This window comes from Meleagris gallopavo, chromosome 31 (genome assembly GCF_905368555.1).
Source record: "Meleagris gallopavo chromosome 31, MGAL_WU_HG_1.1, whole genome shotgun sequence".
Classification (NCBI taxonomy): Eukaryota; Metazoa; Chordata; class Aves; order Galliformes; family Phasianidae; genus Meleagris; species Meleagris gallopavo.
In genome coordinates, this window is record NC_139434.1 from 984,665 (window position 1) to 1,009,800 (window position 25,136).

The 25,136-nt window shown below is 60.0% G+C and overlaps 1 protein-coding gene across 1 annotated transcript; it reads right to left on the reverse strand.

Annotated features, from left to right (window-relative positions):
* Nucleotides 1-1,456: 1,456 nt before the first annotated feature.
* Nucleotides 1,457-21,289, reverse strand: COL2A1 (collagen type II alpha 1 chain). Its single transcript, XM_085212247.1, is given in 55 exon segments — nucleotides 1,457-2,093; nucleotides 2,205-2,447; nucleotides 3,517-3,704; nucleotides 4,107-4,395; nucleotides 4,475-4,582; nucleotides 4,768-4,821; nucleotides 4,952-5,059; nucleotides 5,170-5,223; nucleotides 5,491-5,598; nucleotides 5,696-5,749; nucleotides 5,912-6,019; nucleotides 6,331-6,438; nucleotides 6,531-6,692; nucleotides 6,956-7,009; nucleotides 7,126-7,179; nucleotides 7,278-7,385; nucleotides 7,475-7,528; nucleotides 7,623-7,676; nucleotides 7,759-7,812; nucleotides 7,892-7,945; nucleotides 8,021-8,128; nucleotides 8,221-8,319; nucleotides 8,585-8,629; nucleotides 8,739-8,792; nucleotides 8,875-8,928; nucleotides 9,209-9,262; nucleotides 9,387-9,440; nucleotides 9,530-9,628; nucleotides 9,719-9,772; nucleotides 11,096-11,194; nucleotides 11,289-11,342; nucleotides 11,433-11,540; nucleotides 11,951-12,004; nucleotides 13,163-13,261; nucleotides 13,656-13,700; nucleotides 13,876-13,974; nucleotides 14,064-14,117; nucleotides 14,230-14,274; nucleotides 14,364-14,417; nucleotides 14,511-14,555; nucleotides 14,641-14,694; nucleotides 14,798-14,851; nucleotides 14,955-15,008; nucleotides 15,116-15,169; nucleotides 15,279-15,332; nucleotides 15,428-15,472; nucleotides 16,080-16,157; nucleotides 16,247-16,299; nucleotides 16,302-16,347; nucleotides 16,470-16,523; nucleotides 16,643-16,675; nucleotides 16,789-16,821; nucleotides 17,102-17,118; nucleotides 18,827-19,036; nucleotides 21,122-21,289. Coding segments are annotated over 55 exon segments (4,467 nt in total). The 5' UTR covers nucleotides 21,210-21,289; the 3' UTR covers nucleotides 1,457-1,946.
* Between the last annotated feature and the right edge of the window lie 3,847 nt (nucleotides 21,290-25,136).

Here is a 25,136-nt window from a genome sequence, read left to right on the forward strand (position 1 = left end):
GTCTTCCCAGCAGAGCTTCTAGAGCTGAAGTCTGCTTACTAAAGCAGGGCCGTGTGATGAGTGGTGTCTTTACATCGAAACTGAGGAAATGCTGTGTCTGTGTCCTATGGAAATCAACCTTTTGTCCTAGAGGGAGCGCTCAGCGTTGTGACTGGCATCGTGTCACCTCTTGCCTGAGCACCCCTTGTCTCCTGCTGGTGATTTGGGGGAACGAGGGCTGAAATCCTCACCAGCAGAGCAGCCCTCCAAGCACCTCCGTTCCCATGCAGGCTGCAGGATTTGGGTTCATGGACCTCAGCTCTGCGGCTGCCGCTGCTCCGTCCCCATCTCATCACGAGCTCCTCACCCCCCATGCTGATAAACCCCCCATCAGCTTCTGACTCTGCTGAGTTGAGTTTTCTGTAAGGAAGCTGTAGGAGTCACACGCTCTGCCCTTCCTCGTCCTGCTGCCTGAGCTTCCTGCAGCCCTCAGCGTAGGGTGACTCTGTGCCCCCTCGTGGGTGGCAGCAGAGCTTCCTGATGACCCCCAACCCTTTGCTGTGGTGCTTTGGCTGCAGATAACAGATGCTCTCCTCCTCCCTGGAGCCAGGTCCTAAAAGCAGAGCTGCTTTTACCGGGTGAGGGAGAGCTCAGAGGGCTGCCTGCGGGATCCCCCCATCCTGCTGCTTATTTGAGCAGGGAAACAGCTTGTGGAGAGCCCTGGTAATTGGGGGTGCCCTCTGGGTCATGTGGCACTTGGCCTTATAAAGGGCGTTTATTTTGGAAAATCCTTCTTAATCCTCCAATCCTTTCTAATGAATTTCTTCTGCCAACGTTTCTTGCAGCTCCCAGCCCTGGAAAGCTGCCTCAGGTGCTTCAGCTGCAGCATTGCCAGCTGCCAGCACTTAAAACTGAGACCAGGGCCCCAAAGTAGCATTTCTTTAAAGGGGTTTTTAATCCTTTCAAGTTATAATTTCTCTTAATGAAGGACTGCTATCAGCTGGTGCAAAAAGCTGGCCCTGTAACAGCAGTGCTGTGGTGAAACCTGTGGGCCAGCAGCTCTCACGGGGTCACTGGGCTAATTTTTTTGAAGATAGTTAAAAACAATTAAACTTCCGGGGCTTTCCCTCCAATTAGCAAGCTGCTTAAGAGCAGCATTTACATATGTCGTGTTTTAATAAAGCTTAAAGGCAGAGCTGCTTTATTACAAGGAGTCCGTGTGTGCACCCCATGGCCGTGAACTCTTCCACTTTCAGTTCTGCAGAATCTGTCCTTAAATTGTACGTGCACAAAATGGGACCTGAGGAAGGAGTGTCAGAGGGATTTTTTCTTTGTCTGAGGGATTTGTTTAGTCGTGGTTTCTTCCTCTTTCCATATCTATAACCTGTAAGTCTGAGATCTGACCCCAAACCCTTAGAGGGGGGCAAAGGGAAGGGGCTGGACAGCAAACAAACACAAGAAGGACCCGCACAGCTGCTTTACTTTCCACCAAAAGTTTTTTTTTGTTTTTATATCAACTGATGTTAAAAAATACAGACTTGTTTTACAAGAATAGCACCATTTCTGTTGTATGATACATTAGCACTCCTGCTGTGATACACGGGGAGGGGAGGGGATTCACGATACCTGCGTTTGCCAGATCCCTTTATGGGGAGGGGCCGTCATACCTGCCAGATTGATTCCCACCTCCACCCGACTTAAAAAAAATAGGCCTTCCAGGAAGGCAATAAATAAATAAGCCCATGGTTTTATGTCGCAGTCTGCCCGGTGACGGCGCTGGAGGGTCCCGAAGGGGAGCACGGGGTCGTGCCATCCGTTCAGTGCAGAAGTTGTGATGGGAACGTACGGGTCCTCGGGGTGGGATTGGTTTGCTTTTATGGTATTGGGCTGGATTCCTTTTTTTAAAAAAAACAAAACAAAAACCAACAAACAAACAAACAACAAACACACAAATAAAACAACTCTTTTTACAAGAAGCAGACTGGGCCAATATCCACGCCAAACTCCTGCTCGGCTCCGCCAATGTCCATAGGTGCAATATCTACAATGGGCAGGCGCGAGGTCTTCTGCGACCGGTACTCGATGACAGTCTTGCCCCATTTGCCAGTGTGTTTCTGGGGAAAAAAGGAAGGCAGGGATGCTGTCAGCTGCTCCGGACCCATCCCCACAGCCTCAACCCCACCTCCCCATCTACACCTTTCTTTTGCAGGCGCCCGGCAACCTACCGTGCAGCCGTCCTCCAAGACGCTGTAGGTGAACCTGCTGTTGCCCTCAGCTCTGATCTCCACGTCGTTGGATCCCTGGATGAGGATGGCTTTCTTCAGGTTGCCCGTCTCCTCGTCCATGTAGGCGATGCTGTTCTTGCAGTGGTAGGTGACGTTCTGGGAGCCCTCGGTGGACAGGAGGCGCAGGAAGGTCATCTGGATGCTGGCGGTGTTGGGGGACAGGTTCTCATCGCCGTAGCTAAACTGGAGGGAAGAGGTGAGGAGTTAAAGCCTGCGGGCTTTTTGGGAAGACTTCCACACTTCAGGTTCCCAGATGGCTGAAAAAAAATCATGGAATGGTTTGGATTGGAAGGATCCTTAAAGATCATAAAACCAATAGAATAGCAGAATAGTTGGGTTAGAAGAGTCCTTAAGGATCACAGAACCATGGAATGGCTGGGTTGGAAAGGTCCTTAAAGATCACAGAACCATGGAATGGCTGGGTTGGAAAGGTCCTTACAGATCACAGAACCATGGAATGGCTGGGTTGGAAAGGTCCTTAAAGATCACAGAACCATGGAATGGCTGGGTTGGAAAGGTCCTTAAAGATCACAGAACCATGGAATGGCTGGGTTGGAAAGGTCCTTAAAGATCACAGAACCATGGAATGGCTGGGTTGGAAAGGTCCTTAAAGATCACAGAACCATGGAATGGCTGGGTTGGAAAGGTCCTTAAAGATCACAGAACCATGGAATGGCTGGGTTGGAAAGGTCCTTACAGATCATAGAACCATGGAATGGCTGGGTTAGAAAAGTCCTTAAAGATCACAGAACCATGGAATGGCTGGGTTGGAAAGGTCCTTAAAGATCACAGAACCATGGAATGGCTGGGTTGGAAAGGTCCTTGAAGCCCACCCATGAGCTGATTGCCCTCTGTACATCAGGATACACAGGACCTGACCCAAAACCCAAACTCGATGCCTGAGAGCATTTTCCCAATGCTCCCTGAGCTCCAGCACCTCAGGGCTGTTCCATGCCCAACACCCTCTGGGGCAGAACTTTTTCCTAACACTGCTGTAGGGCCATAAGGGGTCACAAAGGGCTTTAGGACCGTGAGGCCTCCCCTCATCCTCATCTTTTCTGGGCCAAACAAACAGAGGGACCTCAGCTGCTCCATCCCATCCTTTTCCTTTGATTTGTGGAGCTAAACTGACCCAACTCTATTCCTTCAAAAATCACCCTCTAAAACTTCATTAAAATCCATCAACATAACTGCAAGGAAGGACATCCCAGGTGGGATCAATCCTCCAAAAGGACGCCCGGGGGACACTTACGTGGAAACCGCCGTTGATGGTCTCTGCAAACCAAACGTGCTTCTTGTCCTTTGACTTGCTGGTCCACCAGTTCTTCTTGGGGATGCTGCTGGGGGTCGGGTAGACACAGGTCTCGCCCGTCTCCATGTTGCAGAAAACTTTGATGGCGTCCAAGGTGCAGCCCTGGTTCGGGTCAATCCAGTAATCTCCTGCAGCGGGGAGGACAAATGGAATGTTCACGGGGTTGGGGAGGGCTAGGAGTCATTAAGACCTCAAAGATCACCAAGTCTAAATGTCCACCCATCACCACCATGCCCACTGATAGAAGCACAGAGTCATTAAGACTGGAAAAGACCTCTAAGATAAGTCCAACTGCTGCCACATCCCCACGAAGCCACGTTCCCAGGTGTCACATCTCCACAGCTCCCCAACACCTCTGGGGACAGCGACTGCCCCACCTCCCTGCGCAGCCCAGTCCGGTGCCCAACCACTCTTATGGAGCAGAAGCCTTTCCTAACACCCAAGCTGAGTGCAGGTCGGTGCAAGGATGCTGGGGATGCTCTTCTTTGGGGAGGAGGGGAGGATGGGAGAGGCAGACACGGAGCTCTTACCGCTCTTCCAGTCGGGATGGCAGAGCTTGATGTCACGGCAGGTCCTGGCTGGGTTCTTCTTGGATCCCTCAGGGCTGCGGATGCTCTCGATCTGATTGTTGAGGGATTTGAGCGTGGCGTCCACCTCCACGTCGTGCTGTCGCAGCCCTCCGGCCGCCTCGTCTGCCCTCATGTAGCGGATGGGGTCGGGGCCCTTCTCTGTCTGACCCAGTCCGGCAAAAGCTGACATGTCGATGCCGGTGCCCGGGGGACCGGGAGGACCGGGAGGACCGGGGTTTCCAGGAGGACCCTATGGGAGAAGGAAGTGATGCTGATGGGCTGCTCTGCGAGCTGGACTCCATTCCCTGCCTCCCCACACTGGGACTCACCGCAGGGCCAGGTTCACCGCTCCGTCCGCGGGGACCGGGAGGACCGATGGGGCCAGGCATGCCATTGGAGCCGTCTTTGCCAGAGGGACCGACGGGACCAGGGGGACCCTAGGAGAGAGCCCCAAAACGGGGGTTGAAGGCATTGCACGGCCTCAGGTCAGGGAAGGCGATGGGGAGCCGTTAACTCCTGGTGCTAACGAGCAATCAGGAGCTAACAGAGGCTGCAGGTGCCCAGAGAGGGCACTGCTGCTCCTTCCCCTTTCACCACCCCAAACACCACTGCCAGGACTTACTCTGGGACCGGAGGGACCAGCGGGACCGGCAGCACCTTGGTCTCCAGAAGGGCCCTGAGGAGGAAGCCGGGGTGGTTACAGCTCTGTGGTCAGCATATCAGCCCTGGCAGAGCCTCGGTGGCCACAGAGACCCCAAAGGAGCCGCATCCCACAGGGGGGCTCAGCGCTCCCCAAACCAACTTACGGGTGGTCCAGGCAGACCCTGCAGACCGGTGAAGCCGCGGTGGCCCTTCAGCCCTCTCTCTCCAGCCTCTCCTGTCTCACCTTTGTCACCACGAGGCCCTTGGGGACCCTGAAGTGGGGACATGGCCGTGTTGGGCTCAGGGTGGGCAGAGCCCTGCCCGGCACGCAGCACCCCGCACTTTGCACGTGGGATGTGCTGGTGTGCTCAGCATCACTCACCGGCATTCCTCGAGCTCCAGCGGGACCAGAGGGACCCATGGGCCCTTGTGCACCCTGCAGGGAGAAAAAAAAGGACATCAGAAGGTGCCAGTGACCTCAAACACCACCTCGAAGCCGTGAATTTAGGATTTCAGGGGTGTCTGAATCAGTCCCTCCCACCATACCCCAAATCCAAGCAACAGTGACGATCAGCAGCTGCCCATGCCTCAAAGCATCTTTAAATGCCCTCAGCTGGAGCACTGGTGCAAGGAACAAACCTCGAGGGGAATCACAGCAGATTTTCAGCCATAATGAGACCCTAAACCCTCATGCAGCACTCACCGTCTCGCCTCTGTCTCCTTGTTTTCCAGTGGGACCAACGGGACCAGGAGCACCGGGGGCTCCGGGAGCACCAGGGGCACCCACAGGGCCGGTCTCACCACGATCACCCTGTGAGCAGAGGGTGGGGAGGTCAGATCTGTGCAAAACCCCATGGCTTTTGGCACAGGGACAGTGAGCACTGATGGGGTGCGAATGGGAAGCCCACCTTCACGCCAGCTGCACCATCCCTGCCCGGGGGTCCGTCAGCACCGGGGTTGCCCTAGGAGGAAGAGAGGATGTTACAACCCTGGGGTGGAGCAGCATTTGTGCAAAGTCTCCTTTCAACGCTGGAGAAAAGACACCAGGGAGCTCCGGGAGCTGAGCTGTGCCATGAGGTCGGTGATGCCCGGTGCTGGTGTGACGATGCTGGGGTTTTGCTTACCTCACGCCCGGGTTCTCCAGCGGGACCTGTCAGCCCAGGGGGGCCCACGGGGCCGGGGGGACCTCGGTCGCCTGCAGAGCCAGGTGCTCCTTGTTTTCCAGGTTCTCCCTGAAAGAGAGGGAAAAAGTGCATGAGTGGGAGAGACCCCAGCGCAGCCCCTTCCCCGTTTTTTATGGCTCCCAGACCCCCCTGCAACAAATAACCACCAATGGTTTTCCTGCCCCGGCTTTACGCCTTGCACCAGCGGCTCCTGGTGGGGAAAAGGAGCTTTGCAAAACCCCAAACCACCTGGAAACGGTGTCTCCACGGGCTGCACCGAGGGGCTAGAGACCCCTGAGACGGGCTCCAGAGCATTAAGGCCCCCACATATCTGCAACCACATAGGATTCAGTGCACCCGAATGAGAGCCACCCACTCACCGATGGCCCTGGCAGTCCGGGGAAGCCTCTCTCACCACGCTGTCCTGGGAGACCCACGATACCACGCTGTCCTGCCAAGCCTTGAGGTCCGGGGGGGCCGTCGGGACCCTGCAGGGCAACAGAGAGGGGGATCAGACCCAGAACAATGGCACCGTGCAGTCAGGGGGTGCACAGAGGGAGGAGACCCCCGAAATCCTCACCGCAGGGCCGTCCTCGCCGGGTTCGCCCTTCTCGCCGGGGGGGCCGGCGGGGCCTTGGAGGCCGGGGTCTCCAGCACGGCCAGGGGGGCCGGCATCGCCACGAACACCCTTGGGGCCATCTTTGCCAGCAGAGCCAGGGGGTCCAGGGGGGCCTGGGTTACCCTAAAGGGAAGGAAAGCAGCGTTGGCGCAAACCAGAGGTGGCCAATCTTCATCACCCACATCACAGCGCCGCTTGGTCGGGGAGCTCTTTTCCTTGGAAAAGTTCTTTTCTATCATTGGAATGGCCAAAAGTCGGCATCAAAGGCTTGAGGAGGAAAACCCCAGGTGCTCGTGTAGGGACACAGTGCCCCCTCCAACACGCAGCACAGGGAAGCAGCACCCAAAGCCCAGGTGGGGGCAATCCCAGAACGCCCCCAGACTCACATTAGGGCCGGGTGGTCCCACGCGGCCGGCGGCTCCGGGGAATCCCGTGGCTCCCTGGGGAGGGAATCATAGAATCAGTGAACAGAGAGAGAGGAGAAACAAGGCTCAGACACAGCTCAGCCCCATGACCACTCCTTCCCCATCCTGCAGCCCACCCCTCTGGTACTCACAGGGGGACCCTGAGCCCCGCGAGCTCCTTTGGGACCAGTGACACCAGTTGGACCCTGGGAAGGAGAGAAAAACAGGTTACAAATACAAACGGGAGCTGCACTGGGGCTGTGATGTCCCAAATTTGGGGATTTGCCCCATTTTGGGGCTGTACCTGAGGGCCAGGAGCGCCGGAAGGACCTTGGGGACCGGGAGCGCCGGCGTCACCCTTCTGCCCAGGCTCTCCCTGCTCGCCTTTGGCACCAGGTTGTCCGTCGGCACCCTGATGGGGACAGCAGCCACCATGAGTGGGGTGAGGACACGGGGTGATAACGTGGCTGTGTGATGGGGGCTTTGGGGTGAAACACTCACCGGGGGACCAGCAAATCCAGCAGGACCAGGGGCACCGGGCTCGCCACGCTCGCCCTAACAGAGAGAGATGGGGGAGGTTGATAAGGGGGGTGATGGGGGTTTAGGGTTATGGTTAGAGGCACCCAGGGGCTGTAGACATTGTGCTTACAGGGGCTCCACGGGCACCGGCAGCACCAGATGGACCAGGAGGGCCGGATTCACCCTGGAAAAGAAAAGATGGAGAGGTGGAGGCACTGGGGTCATTCCATGGGGCGCACCGTGGGGCGTTGTGATGCTGCTCTCACCTTCTCGCCATTGGGGCCAGCGGGGCCAGGGGGACCAATGGGACCCGTCAGACCCTATGGGAGAGAGACAGATGAGGACGTGGTCTCTGTGAGCATCCTTTGCCAGCCCACCTCATGGCCATGTCCCACTTACACGTGCGCCGTCCTTGCCCGGAGCTCCCTCAGGTCCTTTCTCACCAACATCTCCCTGTGGGATGGGATGAGTGTGAGCCGAGCCGAGACCTGATCTCACTCAGGACACTTATGGGATGCATCACCTTACCCGGTCACCCTTGGGGCCAGCAATGCCAGCTGCTCCTCTCTCACCAGGCATTCCCTGCAGCCCTGGGGGACCCTGGGCACCGTTGGGGCCAGCCGGACCGGTTGCACCCTAAAAGCAGAACAGCGATGCGGTCATTGGGGCTCCGATGGCATCACGGATCCGTGGTGGTGGCACTGTGCCACCCACCCTCTGTCACCCACCTTAGGTCCGTCAGTGCCAGGTGTTCCGGGCAGCCCACGGGGACCCTGCAGCCCTTGGGCACCAGGAGAGCCACGTTCACCGGGGAATCCACGTTCACCCTATAGTGGGGGGAGACAATGAGAGAGAAGCCCCCCAAGGTTATGGTGAGGGAGACAATGGCACTGTCTTCAGGCCAGAGGGCAGTGCATCCATCCCAAGTGGGATTGGGGTGAACTGGGAGGAGAGGGGACACTGAGTCACTGGAACTGTGAGGGTCCAGTGGCTTTGGTGGAGTTGTTTGGATTCTGCTCCCCCCTGAGCCCCCCAAACCTTTGTGGGACAGGAGGATCCCCGTCCCCAAGCAAGAGGATGAGCAATACTCACTCTGGGACCAACAAGACCGGGGGCACCAGCTTCTCCAGGAACACCCTGCAGAGAGGAGGGGAAAGCCAGGAGTCAGCACTGGGGGGAGTCAGTGCTGGGGGGGGGGTCAGAGAGGGCAAAGCCCCCCTTGCAGCCCAGGGATGAATGGCCTCACCTGGTCTCCGGGTTTGCCGCTCTCTCCAGGGGGACCTGGTGGTCCAGGCAGTCCCTGTTTGGGGACAAGGAGAGGTATTAGGGGGGTGCCCACCTGCATCACCCCAACCCCCCCCCCAAAATGTGTCCCCACTCACCTGGAATCCGGAAGGACCGGGGGCTCCTTGCTCTCCTCTCTCACCCACAGGACCCTAAAGGAAGGACAGCAGTGATGGCTCTGAGACACTCCCCCCCCATCCCGGATTCACCCCTTTGCAGCTCCTCACCCGCCCCAAGATTTTGGACAAAATCAAAATCACATCGGGATGGGGCATCTGGGACACAAAATCCCCAACATTTCAACACTGGAGGTTTTGCCCACCCTGTATCTCCAGCACACCTGGGGTGGTCTCCCACCCAGATCTGGGGGCTACATCCCCCAGCCCCACCTTTCACACATCTGTCCCCAAAAAGAGAAGCAGTGACACTCACAGCGGGTCCGGGGGGTCCAGCAGCTCCTGTCTCCCCATCCTTTCCAGGAAGACCCTGCAGAGGAGAAATCCCCGGCACTCAGCCCTGTGCCTCAGTTTCCCCAACCACACACAGAGCACAGTGCAGGGGAAACCCCAAAAGGTGATTTTATGGGGTCAGAGTGGCAGAAGGAGCTCACCCGCAGCCCTGGGGCACCAGGCAGTCCTTTCTCACCAGCTTTTCCAGGTTCACCCTACAGGGAGGACAGAGGATGGGATCAAACCTGCACTGACCTTCACTGCTCCATTTTGGGGCAGAAAACTCACAAAGATCAATACTCACATTAGCACCTTTGGGACCGGGGAAACCCATCACACCGGGCTGCCCACGAGCACCCTGAGGGCCGGGAGGGCCGGGGCGGCCATCCTCGCCAGGAGCACCCTATATGGGGAGGGGAACATCAGCGTGGGTCACAACAGCCACCCCCAACCCTCCTTCCTCCCCCTTCTCCCCCCATGGAGCATCACTTACAGTCGGACCAACTTTGCCTTGAGGTCCCGCATCGCCAGGGCGGCCGGTGAGACCCTGTGGGGGAAGGAAGCAATGGGGGCTGCAGCAGGTGGGGACCCCCAGCCGGGAGGGGGACACACTGGGAGCCCCTGTCCTGCCCAGCTCCAAGGCTGGGATGAGGGATGAAGGGCACAGGGGGCTGCATACCCTTTAAGAGCTTCTTTAGTAACCCCAAGGTGCATCTTTGGTAACCCCAAAAAGCAACTTAACTCATCCCAAATGCATCCTAAGTCACCCCACAGAGAACATTAATTAGCACCAAAGAGCACCTTCACCCCAAATGCACTGTAATGAGCCCCACCTGCACCATAACTACCCGTAAGTGCATCTCAGCTGATCCCAAAGTTCACCTTGATTAGAGCCAAAGAGCACCTGAACCAACCCCAAAGAGCACCTGAACTAACCCCAAAGAGCACCTGAACCAACCCCAAAGAGCACCTGAACCAACCCCAAGTGCACCTGAACCAACCCCAAAGTGCACCTGAACCAACCCCAAGTGCACCTGAACCAACCCCAAAGAGCACCTCAACCAACCCCAAAGTGCACCTGATCCAACCCCAAGTGCACCTGAACCAACCCCAAAGTGCACCTGAACCAACCCCAAAGAGCACCTGAACCAAACCCCAAAGAGCACCTGAACCAACCCCAAAGAGCACCTGAACCAACCCCAAAGTGCACCTGAACCAACCCCAAAGAGCACCTGAACCAAACCCCAAAGAGCACCTGAACCAACCCCAAAGTGCACCTGAACCAACCCCAAAGAGCACCTGAACCAAACCCCAAAGAGCACCTGAACCAACCCCAAAGAGCACCTGAACCAAACCCCAAAGTGCACCTGAGCCAACCCCAAAGTGCACCTGAACCAACCCCAAGTGCACCTGAACCAACCCCAAAGTGCACCTGAACCAACCCCAAAGACCAACTCAACCAACCCCAAACTGCACCTGAACCAACCCCAAAGACCACCTTCATGACAAAGCACTTCTTGGCTAAAACCAACAGAATCAACCCCAAAAGCTCCTTAACCAACCCCAAATGCTCTGTAACAAACCTCAATTGTTCCCTGACCAACCCCAAATGCTCCTGAATCAACACAAATGCTCCTTAACAAACCCCAAATGTTCCTTAACCAACCTCCAATCTCCTCAACCAACCCCAAATGTTCCTCAACCAACCCCAAACGTCCCCTAACCAGCTGCAAAACCCCCTGAACTGCCCCCAAATCCCTCCTCACTGACCTCAGCAGCCCCCACCACCACTCCACATCCTTCTGCCCCTACCTGAGCCCCCCAGCACCCCCACCCCCCCCATGGGGAGGAGGCTCCCCCCAGCTCTCACCCTCGCTCCGGGCAGCCCAGGCTCTCCGGGACGTCCGGGGTCACCGGTGGCACCTTTGGGACCGGCGAGACCAGCGGGGCCGCGTTCACCTGGAGCACCCTTTGTGGGGTGGGAGGGGGGCACAGGTTGGAGGGGGAGGGGCACAGGGAGTCAGCACTCCCTATAGGACCCCCCCATAACCCCATGATCCCACCTTGGGTCCGGCCAGCCCGTCCTGCCCGGGGAATCCACGATTGCCAGGAGCGCCCTATGGAGGAAGAAGAGGGGCGAAGTCAGGGCTGGTTGTGGGGTTTTTCTGTTTTCTTTTTGAAGGTGGGGGGCAGCACTCTGCACGCACCCTTTCTCCGGGGGGGCCCACAGGGCCAGCGGCACCAGGTTCACCACGAGCTCCTCTCTTGCCTTCCTCGCCAGCCGGCCCGGGGGCACCTTGGGGTCCTGCGGGGCCCTGAGGAAGAGGAGGAAAAGGGGTCAGAGCAGCAAACCAGGACGGGTTGGGGGCTGGGGTTCAGCTCGCAGCTCCCCCCCCCCCAACCAAAACCCCCCATCTCCGGGGGTCCACACGATGCCGCATGTCACGACGGCGCCGGGGCTCAGCGGCCCCACAGTGGGAAGCGGCCCCACGCATTGAGGTTGGTTAATGAAGCGATGGGGGAATGTCCCCGGCCCCGGGGCCGAGGGGGGGGCACAGCGCGGCCCTAACACAGAGCCCATTGTTCCCCCTCCACCCCCTGCTGCAGGAGGGGGGACGCTGCCCCTCGAGGGGCCTCGTTAGGGGAAGAGGTTCGTTAGAGACGCGGCCCCGCAGCGGGGTCCTCCCCAGATGGCGGGGGCTGGATGGGCCCCCCCAAAACTCACCGTCTCGCCCTTCGGTCCTTGCTCGCCCTTGAAGCCTGCGATGCCGGGTTCACCCTGGGGGAAGAGGGGGAGGTGGGCAATGGACTCTCAGTGCCCCCATCGTGGTCCCCATCTCAACCCCAGCCCTGTTCCCATCCCAATTCTCACTCCCATTCCTGGCCTCATTCCCATCCCATCCCCATTTATATCCCCATCCCATCTCCATCTCCGTCCCCATCTCTCCAGCACTCTTCCTGCCCCCTACCCCTATCTTCACCCCTATCTGCATCCTTGTCCCCATCCTTGTCCCATCAAATCCCTGTCCCCATGCCTTTCCCATCCCCATCTCCATTCCATCTCTGTCCCCACGCTGTCCCTGTCCCTCATCCCCTTCCTGCTCCCCAGTTTTGTTCCTGTCTCTATTTCCACTCCATCACTGTTCCCATTTTATCGCCATCTGTACCCCTGACTCCATTCCTCTTACTCTGCTCATCCCTCCCACTCCTGTCTCCATCTATTCCCAGCTGTGTCCCCATCCTCATCTCAATCCCAAACCATAGCTGTCCCCTTCTTAATCTCCACCTTATTCTCCAGCCCCATCCCCTTTCTCATCTCCCATTTCCCATATCCTCAACCCTATTCTTCTCCCCATCACCATCCATGTCCCCAGCTCTTTCCTCATCCTCCTTCCTGTCCCTATACCCATGTGCCCATCCCATCTCCATCCCATCCCATCCCCATCCCATCCCCCATCCCATCTCCATCCCATCCCCATCCCATCCCCCATCCCATCCCATCCCATCCCCCATCCCATCCCCATCCCATCCCCATCCCATCCCATCCCCATCCCATCCCCATCCCATTCCATCCCCATCCCATTCCCATTCCCATTCCATCCCATCCCCATCCCATTCCCATTCCATCCCATCCCATCCCCATCCCATCTCCATCCCATTCCATCCCACCCCAATCTCATTACCCATCCCATTCCCACCCCATCCCAGTGGCCCCTTTGGGGACAAGAAAAGGGTCTCCTGGGAGAGACTGTGGGGCATTTGGGGAGGGGGCAGAGAGTGACCCACAGCGGGGTCCTGCACGGGGGCGTGTCCTGTGGCACGATGGGCGGGGGCTGTGACAAAGTGGGCGGGGCTACTTCTGCAGTGGGCGGAGTCACACGGCAGTGGGCGGGGCTTCACCCGCGGTCCCCATGTGGGGTCTCAGGGGGTCTCTTACCGTCTGTCCTTTAGGTCCCAGTGGTCCGGTGGCACCTTGGGGTCCGGGGGGGCCGCGCGGGCCGGGGAATCCTGGAGCGCCTGCAATGCCTGGGGCGCCCTGCGGGCAGACAGCAGCCGTCAGGGGGGGGCACGGCATAGCCCCATGTCCGTTAATGGCCCCATGGCCCCCAGCATCCCACAGCATCCTGCCCACGACTCCACGGCCCCCAGCACTCCCACACATCCCCCAGCATCCCACAATCCTCATCATCCTCCCATACCCCCCCAGCATCTCACAGTGATCCCCGCATCCTCACAACCCCCAATGCCCCAAAACCCAATCCCCCCATCCCCCCTACAGCACCTCCAGTGTCCCCAGAATCTTCACCATACCCCCCAACCACCCTCCATCTTCCAGCATCCTTATGACTCCCAGCGTCCCCACTGTCCCACCAGCTCCACCCCAAAGGTTCTGGGACCCCTCCCCTCTTCCCACCCTGGTCCATACTCACCGCTGAGCCCTTGGCACCGGGGATGCCGTCAGTCCCAGGGTTACCCTAGAAGAAGAGTGAAACATCTCTCACCTCGTGCCTCAGTTTCCCCATCCCCAAGCACAGGATAACCCCCCTGCCGCTCGGATCCACCCCCACAGACTCCCCACAGCTCCCGAGCCAAGGGGGATGCCACGAGGATGGGACATCCCAGGGATGTGACACCAGTGGGGACACTTACGGGTGCGCCAGCGGGGCCGGGAGAGCCGGGGGTGCCGGATTCGCCGCGGGGTCCTTGGGCACCCTCGGGACCCCGTGCACCAGTGGGGCCAGCTTCACCCTGGGGGGAGAGAAATGGGGTGAGATGGGGCACCGTGCCTCAGTTTCCCCCCCCAATCCTCCCCGCACGTCCCTCTGCTCAGCCCTTACCTTCGATCCGGGGGCTCCGGGGAAGCCGGGGGCTCCGGCGGGGCCGACGGGTCCCTGGGGGGACAGGAAAGTGTGGGGGGGCTGCCCAGGCTGGGGGGGCTCCCGTACAACAGCAGAATGTACAGCAGAATGTTGGGGTGCGGGGTCAAAGCGGCCCCATACTTACAGGGGGTCCAGCAGGGCCGGGGAGACCATCATTGCCACGAGCACCCTGGAGGGAGACGGCAGTCACGGGGGGGGTCACAGCACCCCGATCCCCCCTCCCACAGCCCCGTGCCATAGGGCCATTGTCACACTCACCGCAGCGCCGGAGGGGCCGGGACGTCCTCTCTCTCCAGGCAGCCCACGGGGTCCCTGCCAGGGTGGAGGGGGCACAGTGCAGAGGTTATGGGGTCTGACCCCCCATTCTGTGCCTCAGTTTCCCCTACGCCCGCCCGCCGCACTCACCATAGGGCCAGGGGAGCCGTTCTCACCCGGTGAACCAGATTCACCCTATATGGGAAAAAGGGTCGAGAGAGGATGAGCCCGGGTTGGGGTGCACATCCCCACACCATGGAGGTGGTCGCCCCCCACTCACCTTGGCTCCGGGAGCCCCAGCCTCTCCTTTGGCACCGTCCAAACCGGGGTAGCCCTGGTTGGGGGGGGGGAAGGGAGAGAGGCAGAAACAATGTTATGGGGGGGGGCACAGTGGGATATAAGTGATGGGGGGGCAGCGTGGGGTGGGGGGCACTCACTCGGTGGCCTTTCACTCCGGGGAGACCAGGAGTCCCAGGGAAGCCACGAGCGCCCTGCGGGGAGGAATAGGGTGAGGATGAATTTGAGATGGAGAGGGGGGGAGAAAAAGGGTTGGGGGCAGCGAGGGGGGCAGCGTTCAGCCCAGTGCTGCCTCACCTGGGGGCCGGGGGGGCCACGTTCACCAGATTTGCCAGGTTTGCCTGTCTCACCCTGCAGGGAAATAATGGGGTTTTAATGGAGAGGAAGCAGCACTTGAAATGGGGGCATCAGTGCACTGAGCTGCCCGTGCTCAGCACCGCTGTTATGGGGGGACTCACGTCGTCACCGGGTTTCCCAGGTGGTCCCGGAGGTCCCCGGGGACCCATCGGACCCTAAAAGGGACAGAGAGACAGCGGTGAGGGGGGGGAGCAGGAGGTGTGTCCCCAAGTTGAGGGGGGGCATAAAGGGGGGCAGAAGTGGGGACAAGAAGGGGACACTCACAGCAGCACCGGGTTCGCCGGGCTCACCGGGGTTGCCTTGAAATCCTTGGGGACCCTAAAGTGGGGAGAGGGTAGAGGGTGGCATTGAGGGGGGGGGTGGGACACCCAACCAGAGACCCCCCCAGAGCACAGGGGGCTGCAGGTACTTACAGGTGCACCAGTGGGGCCAGGGGGGCCGCGGGGTCCCATGGGGCCCTGTAGGGAGAGAGATGAGGGACAATGTCACCACGGGGGAGGGGACGAGGTGGCTGTCGTCACCATCATCCCCCCCCACCAAAAACAGAAGTTACCCCCCCCCCCCAAGTTGTGGTGATGCTGCAGGTCCTCCACGTCCCACAGTGAGGCTGCAGGGACGAGACACCCCCTACATCCCACAATAGGGATGAGATACCCCTGCGTGTGTTGTTTTGTTGGTTTTTTTTTTGGGGGGGGGGGGAAGCAAAGTGGTCATCACTACCATCACCTCCCTCCCAAAAAATCAGAGGGTGACCCCTGGGAACGGTGGTGATGGCACAGGGTCCCCTATGGGACTCCCAGGTGTGGGTTTGGAGTGTTTTATGGGAGAGCTGGGAGGGGGGGCGGCTGTCACCACCATCACACCCCCACCCCAGACTGCAAAAACAGAGGGTACCCCTCCCCAGAATGGTGGCTATGCTCTGGGGTCTCCCGTGTCCCACAGTGGAGCTGCGGGGATGAGACCCCTGGGTTTGGGTTTGGGTTTTTTTGGAGGGAGAGGAGCTCGAACTCTGGAGGGACCCCTGGTTTTGGGGTGGGAGGGGGCTTTGGGAGGGGGAGGCTTTACCATGGGTCCCTGCATGACACCCATCTGCGCTCCACCCGCCTTCTCATCGAAGCCGCCCGCCATCTGCGCCGCAAAGTTCTGCAAACAGAAAAGTGCTCAGCCCTAAAACCGCCGTTTCTCACCCCAAAATGCCCCCCCCAACCCCCCATCCATCCCTCAATACTCACTCCGCCAAGTCCAGGGGGGCCAGGAGGTCCGGGGGGGCCGGGGGGCCGGGGTTCCCAGGGGTGCCAGGTTCTCCATCCCTTCCACGGGGGCCAGGAGCACCCTATGGGGGGGACACAGCACCGTTGTACCCCAAAACGCTCTGTGTTGGTTGGGGAGGGGTGGGGGGGGTGGGCTTTGTGCCCCCCCCCCCCCTCCCACCACCAGTTCTGGGGGTGCGCTCACCTTCTCCCCCTTCTCACCGCGGTCCCCTCGCTGTCCCTGCTCTCCTGCCGGGCCCTAAGGAGGTGAGGGGGGGATCAGTTCTCCCCAGCTCCACCCCCCCCCCCCCACCCTAAAAAATTCCCACCCCCTCCCACAAATATTCCAGCAATGCGCCCGGAGAAACGCGCTCCCACCTGCGGTCCAGGAGGCCCTCGGGGTCCTACAACCTGCATGGGGGGGGGGAGAAGAATGGGAGGGTGAGAGAAAGGCACGTGGAGACCCCCACGGTAATAACCCCCCCCATCCCATTTGGGGGCCCCCCCTGCTCCCCATCACTTACATCTTTAATATCTCCGGGTTCTCCCTTCTGTCCCTGCAAAGCAAAGATGGGGGTGAGAGAGAGTGGGGGTGCCCCTCTTGTGCCCCCCCCCCCCAAATTTCTGACGCCCCTCCCTTCCCCCCAGAAGTGACCAACCCACCCCAGGAGGTGAAACACCCCCCCAGGAGGAGATGATTCCAAATCCCCATGCCTAAGGATTCTGCCCCTACCCTTTCCCCACCTCCCCCGTTCCCCCCCCAAAAAAAAAATAGGTGAAAATCCCCAGAATTTGGGATTATGTTGGAAACGAGGAGGGAGGGGGGCACAGCCTCACCTTGGGGCCAGGTTGTCCTGTTGGGAAGGGAGAGAAATAATGAGAAATTAGATCGAGGAGGGGGGGGGGAGGGGGTGGTCAAACTGGGGGGCACTGGGGGGCACTGGGGGGGTTCAGGGCCCCCCCAGAAGCGAAGCACGCAGAAGCGGGGAAACACGCTTGGGGTTGGGGGGGGGATGCTCAACCCTTCACCCCTCCATGGCTGGGGGCAGGAAAGGGTTAAAAAAAGGCAACTTTGGGGTTTTGGGGGGATTGGGGTGGGGGGGGGGGGGCGTTGGGGTGATGTGGGAAAAATGGGGTCAGCGCCTCTTCCTGGGGGTGGAAATGGGATTGGGGTGAATAATGGGAGATTTGGGGCAGCCAAAGCCCCGTGGGGATGAAAAACAAACCCAAATCCAACCTGAGGCTGTGACCCCCCCGTGGGGTTTGGTTGGGTGTGCAAAACTGGGGGGGGGGGGGGTACTGAGAATGAAAAAAATGGGGAGAAAGTGGTCAAAACTGGGGGGAAAAGAGGGCAAAAAGGAGGGGAGAAGTGCAAAGGGGGGGGGACAAAAAATGGGAAAAGGGGAAAAAAACACAAAAATTAAGGGGGGGAATAAAAGGAATAAAAGGTAAGGCCAAAAAAGGGGTGAAAAGGGACCAAAACGAGGTAAATTAAGGCAAAAAAAAAGGGGGGGGGGGCAGAAATGGGTAAAAAAGAGGTTAAAAAAAAGCAAAAATGGTTAAAAAGGTCAAAATAGGGCAAAAATCAACAATAAAATGGAAAATAAAGCAAAAAAGGGGAGGAGAGGAAGGCCAAAAAGTGGGAAAAGAGGAGAAAAAAGGGGAAAAGGGGGGCAAAAAAAAGCCTGAAAATGGCCAAAATAGGAGAAAAACGGGCAAATGGAGATAAAAAGGGGCAATAAGTGGGGAAAGGGGGAACAGGAGGGACAAGAGGGGCTCCAAAATGGCAAAAAATGTGCAAAAAATGGCAAAATGGGGCAGAAAAAAAAAGGGGAGGGGGAAGAAAAGTCCCAAGAAGCCCCAAAAAGGGCTAAAAATCAACAATAAGGGCAAAAAAAGGGAAAACAGAGGTGAAAAGGGGGCATTAAAGGAGAAAAAAAGAGGCTAAAAGAAGGAAGAAGTGAGAATAAAGGGCCAAAAATGGCAAATAATGGGCAGGAGGGGGAAAAGGGGGCAATAAAAGTTCCCCAGGAGCCCAGAATGACAAAAAAGTGCCAAATGGGGGCAAAAACTGGGCAAAAAAGGGAAAAGGGGGGAAAGGGGGAATGAAAGACCCCCAAAAGGGGCAAAGAGTGTCAAGAATGGGGTAAAAAGTGCAAAAAAAAGGTAATGAAAGGATAAAAGGGTCAAAAAAGGGGGCAAATAAGGACAAAAAAGGGGAAGATGGAAGAAAAAAGGGGCAATAAAAGGAACAAAGGGCAAAAAGGGGTAACGAAAGAACCCAAAAGGACCCCCAAAAAGGGCGAGAAGGGGCATAAAAGAGTCAGAAAGCGGCTGTTTGGGGGCGAGAGGAGATGTCTGGGGGGGTTCCCTATAGGGGGGGTCCCTGTGGAGGGGTCCCTATGGGGGGGGAGGGGTCCCAAGTTGCCTTTTCCCCGCCGTCCCCATGGATCGGCCCCCATCCATGGGGCGAGAAGCGCACGGTAATTTATTTATCGGTGGGGGGAGGGGGGTCAATTAAAGTGATTATTTGGGGGGGGGGGGGCGTCATAAATAAATTACGGGCGGCGGCGGGCGGCTCTGCGGGGCAGACGGGGCAGCACTCTCCGAAGGGGATTTCGGGGCTGGGGCAATCCCGCAGCTCCTCGCAGATGATCTCGTCGCACAGGACGGTCCCCGTGTCGCACACGCAGATCCGGCACGGCTCTGGCTTCCAAACGTCCTTGTCGCTGTAGCTCTGCCCGTCCTGCACGCAGCCCCCGGCGGCCTCCGCTGCGGGGTTGATGGGGTGGGGAAGCGGGGGGAGGAGCGGGGAGGGGGGGGGACGGCATCACCCCCGCGCCGTGGTGGCATGGGGAACCCCCCACCCCCCTCCCCCCTTCTCCCCGATCCCACCCTCCTTCCCCTCCCGGTTTGCTTTTCCCGTGCGCGATGAATGGAGCGATTCATGGGACGGAGCGAAACGCGGGGATTTGGCAGCGGGGGGGGGGTGGATGTGATGCCCCCATCCCATCCAGAGGAGGAAAAGGAGGAGGAGGAGGAGGAGGAGGAGGAAGGCTCCCCAAGCAGCGAGGCGGTGCGCAGCGGAGGGGGGGGGAAGTGAGGAGACCTCCCCCGGAGTGTCCCCAACCCCGATGGCGTTTGGTGTCACTGTGCCACACGGGGACCCTCGCGGACAATCGGCACTTTTTGGTGGGATTGAACCTGGAGGGGGGGTTGGGGGGGCCATTCCCGGTGCTCCCAGGGAGCCCAAAGGGGACGTGGGGTCTGCAGGGTGTGTCCCCGAGAGGTGCCCACAAAAAGGATCCTAAGGTCCCCAGGTGATGCCCCAGGGTCCCCAGTTGTGCCTCAGGTCCCCAAGCGGTGTCCCCAAGGTCTTCAAAAGGTGTCCCACTGTTCCCAAACTCAGCCTCAGCATCCCCAGGTGGTCCCCTGAGGTCTCCAAAAGATGTCCCAGGGACCCCAAGAGGGGCCCCGAAGTCTCCAGGTTGTTCCTTGGGGACTCCAAGAAGTGTCCCAATGTCCCCAAAAGATGTCCCAGGGACCCCAAGAGGGGCCCTGAAGTCCCCATGTGGTGCCTGAGGGTCCACAAGAAGTGTCCCTAACTGGGGTCCCCCACAGGTGGTCCAAAGTCACCGTGTTGTGCCTTGGGGTCCCTCCCCAGGCTACACCCCAGGGTCCCAAGAGGCAACCCCGTGTGTTCAGGAGGCGCCCCAGGGTCCCTGGGACGTGTCCCCACGAGGTACCCCTGCATGGATGGAAGCTGTTCCTGAGATCCCCCCCAGGAGGTGTCCCCGTGCCTCACGGATGTGTCCTGGTGTCCCCACGAGGTGCTCCAGAGTCCCCAGAGGCCCCCTGGGGTGGCCAGGATGGACTCACGTCCCCAGTGGGACCCCACGTCCCCAGTGGGACCCCACCTCACATCCCCGGCTGGACCTGTGCCCCCAGGCTGTCCCCTGCTGCCCCACACCGCAGCTCTCTGTCCCCATACTGCGCCCTGCTGTCCCATCTGTACCCTATGGTCCCAATGCTGCCCAAACACCCCATTCCCAGGCTGTCCCCCCCCCTCATCCCAGACAATTTCCCCCCGTCCTTACACAGCCTGCAGTGTCCCACGCTGTCCCCACCCCCACTCACGCTTCCCCCTGTCTCACATCACCCCACTTTGTCTCCATCCGTGTCCCCCTATCCCCACACCGTCCCCCCTTTGTCCTCACACACCCCCTTCTGTCCCACACTGTTCCCTGCTGTGTCCCCCCCCCACCACCCTCACACTGTCCCCATTTATCCCACACTGTCCCCACATATCCCAGTTCCCCCCAATTCCCTCCGCAATCCTCACACTTTCCCACCTGTCCCCACTGTCCCCCTCCATCCCACGCTGTCCCCCCCACCATCCTCACGCAGTCCCCACAAATCCCACGCTGTCCCCCCCGCTTCCCGCTGTTCCCCCACTGTCTCTGCACCGTCCCATCTGCCCCCCCCACCCTCACGCTGCCCCCATCACTTTCCCCACTTATCCCAAACTTTCCCCACGTATCGCTCACTGTCCCCCCCGCCCCACGCGTCCCCACTGTCCCACACTGTCCCCCCCCATCCTCACACTGACCCCCCCACCCTCACACTCTCTCCATCACTTTCCCCACATACCCCAAACCGCCCCCCCCATCTCACGTTCTCCTTCACGCTTTTTCCCCCACCCCCCTCCACGCCACGCTGTCCCCCTCCCCACAACTTCCACCTCCACCCCACTTTCCCCCCACCCCGCACCCCCACCGCACCGCAGGGATCCCGCAGCTCCGCGTCCCGACGGGGTGGAGCGGGGGGAGGGGATGGGGGGCGGCGGGCGGCACTCACGGAGGTCGCGGTCCTGCGCGGCTGCGGCGGCCGCGAGGAGGAGGAGGAGGAAGAGAGCGGCGGAGCGGGGCGGGCGGCGGCCGTGCATGGCGGGCGGCGGAGCCCCTCTCACCGTCCGTCGGGCCGAGCAGTGCCGCACCGCCCCGACGCCGCGTATATGTCCCGGCGCGGCCCCCCGGGCTCTGTAACCCGAGCCGGGACGGCCCCCCCGACCCTCCTCCGGGACGGGACCGGCGGGTAGAGAGGGAGGGAGGGAGGGAGAGGGGAGAGGGGGGGTCAGGGTGAGTGCCCCCCCCCCACACCACCCACCCAACACATGCCCGCACGCACACACGGACGCGGCCGTGCTCGCGGTGATCCGACGGGTTGGGGTGTGGGAGGGGGAGAACCCCCCGTGCCGTCCTGGGGGGGGTTGGGGTGTTGAGATTCCCCGGTCTCATCCCGCCGGGAGGGATGGGGGGGCGGGCGGTTGAGACCCTCTACCGTCACATCTCGGAGGTCCAGGGAAGTTGAGACCCCCAGGTCATGTCCCATCCTGGGGGTCCCGCTGGGCTGAGATCCCCCCCCATCACACCCTGGGAGTCTCGGGGAGTTAATCCCCCCATTTCATCCCATCCTGGGGGTCCCAGAGGGCCGAGACCCCCTCCAGTGCCACCCTCGGGGTCTCAGAGGGCTCAGCTGCCCCCCCCCACCCCCACCCCCATCACATCACATCCTGCGGATCCCGGGGGACTGAGATCAATCCCTCCATCCCGTGCCATCCCGGGGGGGGGGGCAAGGGGCTGCGATTCCCCAGTCCCACCCCATCAAATCCTGAGGGTCCCACAGGGATGAACTCCCCCCCTCCATTTCATCACATCCTGGGGGCTCTCAGGGAGTGACTCCCCCCACCTCGGGGGTCCTAAAGACCCCTATTGAGGCGTTCAAGCCCCAATTCCTGACAGAGGACCGCCTTGCCCCCCCCCCCCCCCCCCCAGCTCGACAGAGCCCCCTCCCCTCGGCCATTCCTCTGCCTGGAATTGGCCCAGTACGTTCTCCCCTCCTCGAAAAAAAAGGGGGGCATGAAAATTAGGGGGGGGAGGGAGGGGGACAGTACCCAGCATGACTACCCAGCCCTCACAGCTTTATAAATGTGCCCCCCATCACAGGGAGGGGTTCAGGATGATGGTGGGGGTCCCCTCGCCCCAAGGCACTGTATGGTGTTGGGGGGGACATTTTACAGATCATATCAAGCTGCAAAAATGGGGGGGGGGGAGGGGGGAGCGATGGACTCTTCAAACCTCCCCCCCTCCTCCTCGCCACGTCTGCACCCCAGCTCTGCACTGGGGGGGGAAGGAGGGGACGAGCCTTCTTCGGACATCTGTGGTCCCCCTCCCAGGCAGGTCAGCCCCCCAGCCATGGGGAGGGCGCTGGGGGCTGTCAGGTGATAGCAGGGACCGCCCCCCCGGGTTTAAAAGAACGTGGGGGCTCCTCGAGCGGCCCCGGGCTGCAGGACGAGGGTCTCCAATAAAGGGATTCCCAACAAGTGCGGGGAGGGTCCCCAGATGTCCCCCTCCAGCCATGTGTGACCCGTGGAAATGAATGCATGGAGCTGGGGGGGAGCACGCTGAGATCAGGCTGTGCGTGTGTTGGGGAGGGGGGTCCTTGGGGCATGGGGGCTGTGTATGGGGCGGGGAGGGGGCTCACCCCATCCTTTCCGCCCCCGTTGTCCGGGTCGGGATGGGGTGTGGGGCTGGGGGTGGCGGGGAGGGATGGGGATGGATGCAGGGAAGGATGGGACCGGGGAGGGATGGAGACGGAGGGGGGGGAGATGAAATGGGAAGGGATGGATCCGGGGAAGGGGTGGAGATGGGGAGGAGTGGAAATGGAAAGGGATGAAGGTGGGAAGAGATGGAGATGGGAAGGATGGAGATGCGGAGGGACGGTCAGCAGCAGCAGAACTGGACCAGGGAGGGGTGGATGGAAGGGAGGAAGGATCCGGGAAGGACGGAGCCGGGGAGGGCAGCGCGGTGCTGCGAGCATCGCTCACGGCCGTCCTCATCCTCCAACCCCCTCGTCTTCTCTATTGCGCCCTCAGCCCTCAGACCCCCACGACCTCCCCGACCCTCTTCGCTTTCCGCAGCATCCCGACCCGACCCCGAACCTCCCGCAGCCCCGCCGTGTGTTCCCCGCCCCCCTCCCTCAGCCAAAACCCACCCACCTTTGGGGGATGCAGCCAGGAAGGTGACCCCCCCCGGACCCGGCTTTGGGACAACTCCCCTCCTCCCTCCCTCCCTCCCCCCCCCCCAAATAACCCACCACAGGTAGTACAAAACCCCCCTTTTATGTGCAAAGGGGATATGGCGACGGTCCGGCACAGACCCCTCCCGTGCCTCAGTTTCCCCAGGTGGGAACGGGCAGTGGGGGCCGTGAGGGGGGGTCGGCGGGAGTTGGGGCAGCACCGCCACGCAGCCCCCCCGGCCCTCTATGCAGCAGGTGGACCAACCCGGCCCTTGGCTGCATTATGGGCCGGGAGTGGGGCCAGGGCTTGGCTGCGGGCGGGACTTTCCAGTGGAAAAAAGGGCCGGGAATCAACAGCGACGCGCCGGCTGCCCCCCCCCCCCCCCCCCCGGCTCGGGCCCCTCCACCCCCCACCCTTTGTGGGGGGGCACCGCTGTCACCTGCAGCTCCCGCTGCCATCAAACCCTGTGGTGGGAATGGGGACACAGAGCAGCACGGCGAATGCGAGGATCTGCTCATTTTCACCCAAAATGGGGATGGTGTCACCCACTCCTGCTGCGGACCCCCCCCACCCCCCACAACGATGCTCCCATTGAGCACAATGGAATCATTTTTCTCACCCGCCCCCAAATGCGCTGCCCACGGCCCTGATCCCGTCCCCCATTTTGGGGCAATTTGTTGCTTTTTCCCCATTTCCCCGGGAGCGGAGGGCTCTGGAAAGGCAATCAGGGCCGCGCAGGGACGCATCCAAGTCAGCTCAGGAATTCGGGTGGAAGGAATGAGAGTGGCCTTAACTCTGCCCATCCCGGGGCTGCGCCGCTGCTGCCGTTGTCCCCATCACCAACATCATCACCACCATCACCACCATCACCACCATCACCAACACCACCACCACCATCATCACCGCCATCACCACCATCACCACCATCACCACCACCATCACTGCCATCACCACCATCACCACCATCACCACCACCATCACCACCATCACCACCACCATCACCACCATCACCACCACCACCATCAATCATCACCATCACCATCACCACCATCACCACCATCACCACCATCACCATCACCACCACCACCACCATCACCACCACCATCACCACCATCACCACCACCATCACCACCACCTCACCATCATCACCACCATCACCACCACCATCATCAATCACCACCATCACCATCAATCACCATCACCACCATCACCACCATCACCATCACCATCACCACCACCACCACCATCACACCACCATCACCACCACCATCACCATCATCACCACCACCATCACCACCATCACCACCACCACCATCAATCATCACCATCACCCTCAATCACCATCACCACCATCACCACCATCACCACCACCACCACCATCACCACCACCATCACCATCACCATCATCACCACCACCATCACCACCACCACCAGCCCACAGCAGCAAGGTTCCCCATTCCCAGGGATGCTCTCTAGTTGTGGCTGTCCCCATCCTGTGCTGCTGCCCAGGATGTTGTCCCCATCCCAGTGCCTCCGACTGCGATGTTCTCCCCATCCCAATGATGACATCCAGGGGCACTGCGGTCGTCCTGATGCCACCAGCCATGGAGAATGTCCCACTGCCACCCCCCAGGAGCATCATTCATCCCCATTTATCTGCTCTCACTTTGGAGATTTGGGGACAAACCACTTCCAGGTAGAACACAACACCCCTCTCCCTCCTCTTTCCCCACACAAACCCTTTGTTCCAAAATCACCCCAAACAGCCCCAAAACAAACAGCTCTTCTTGTTCT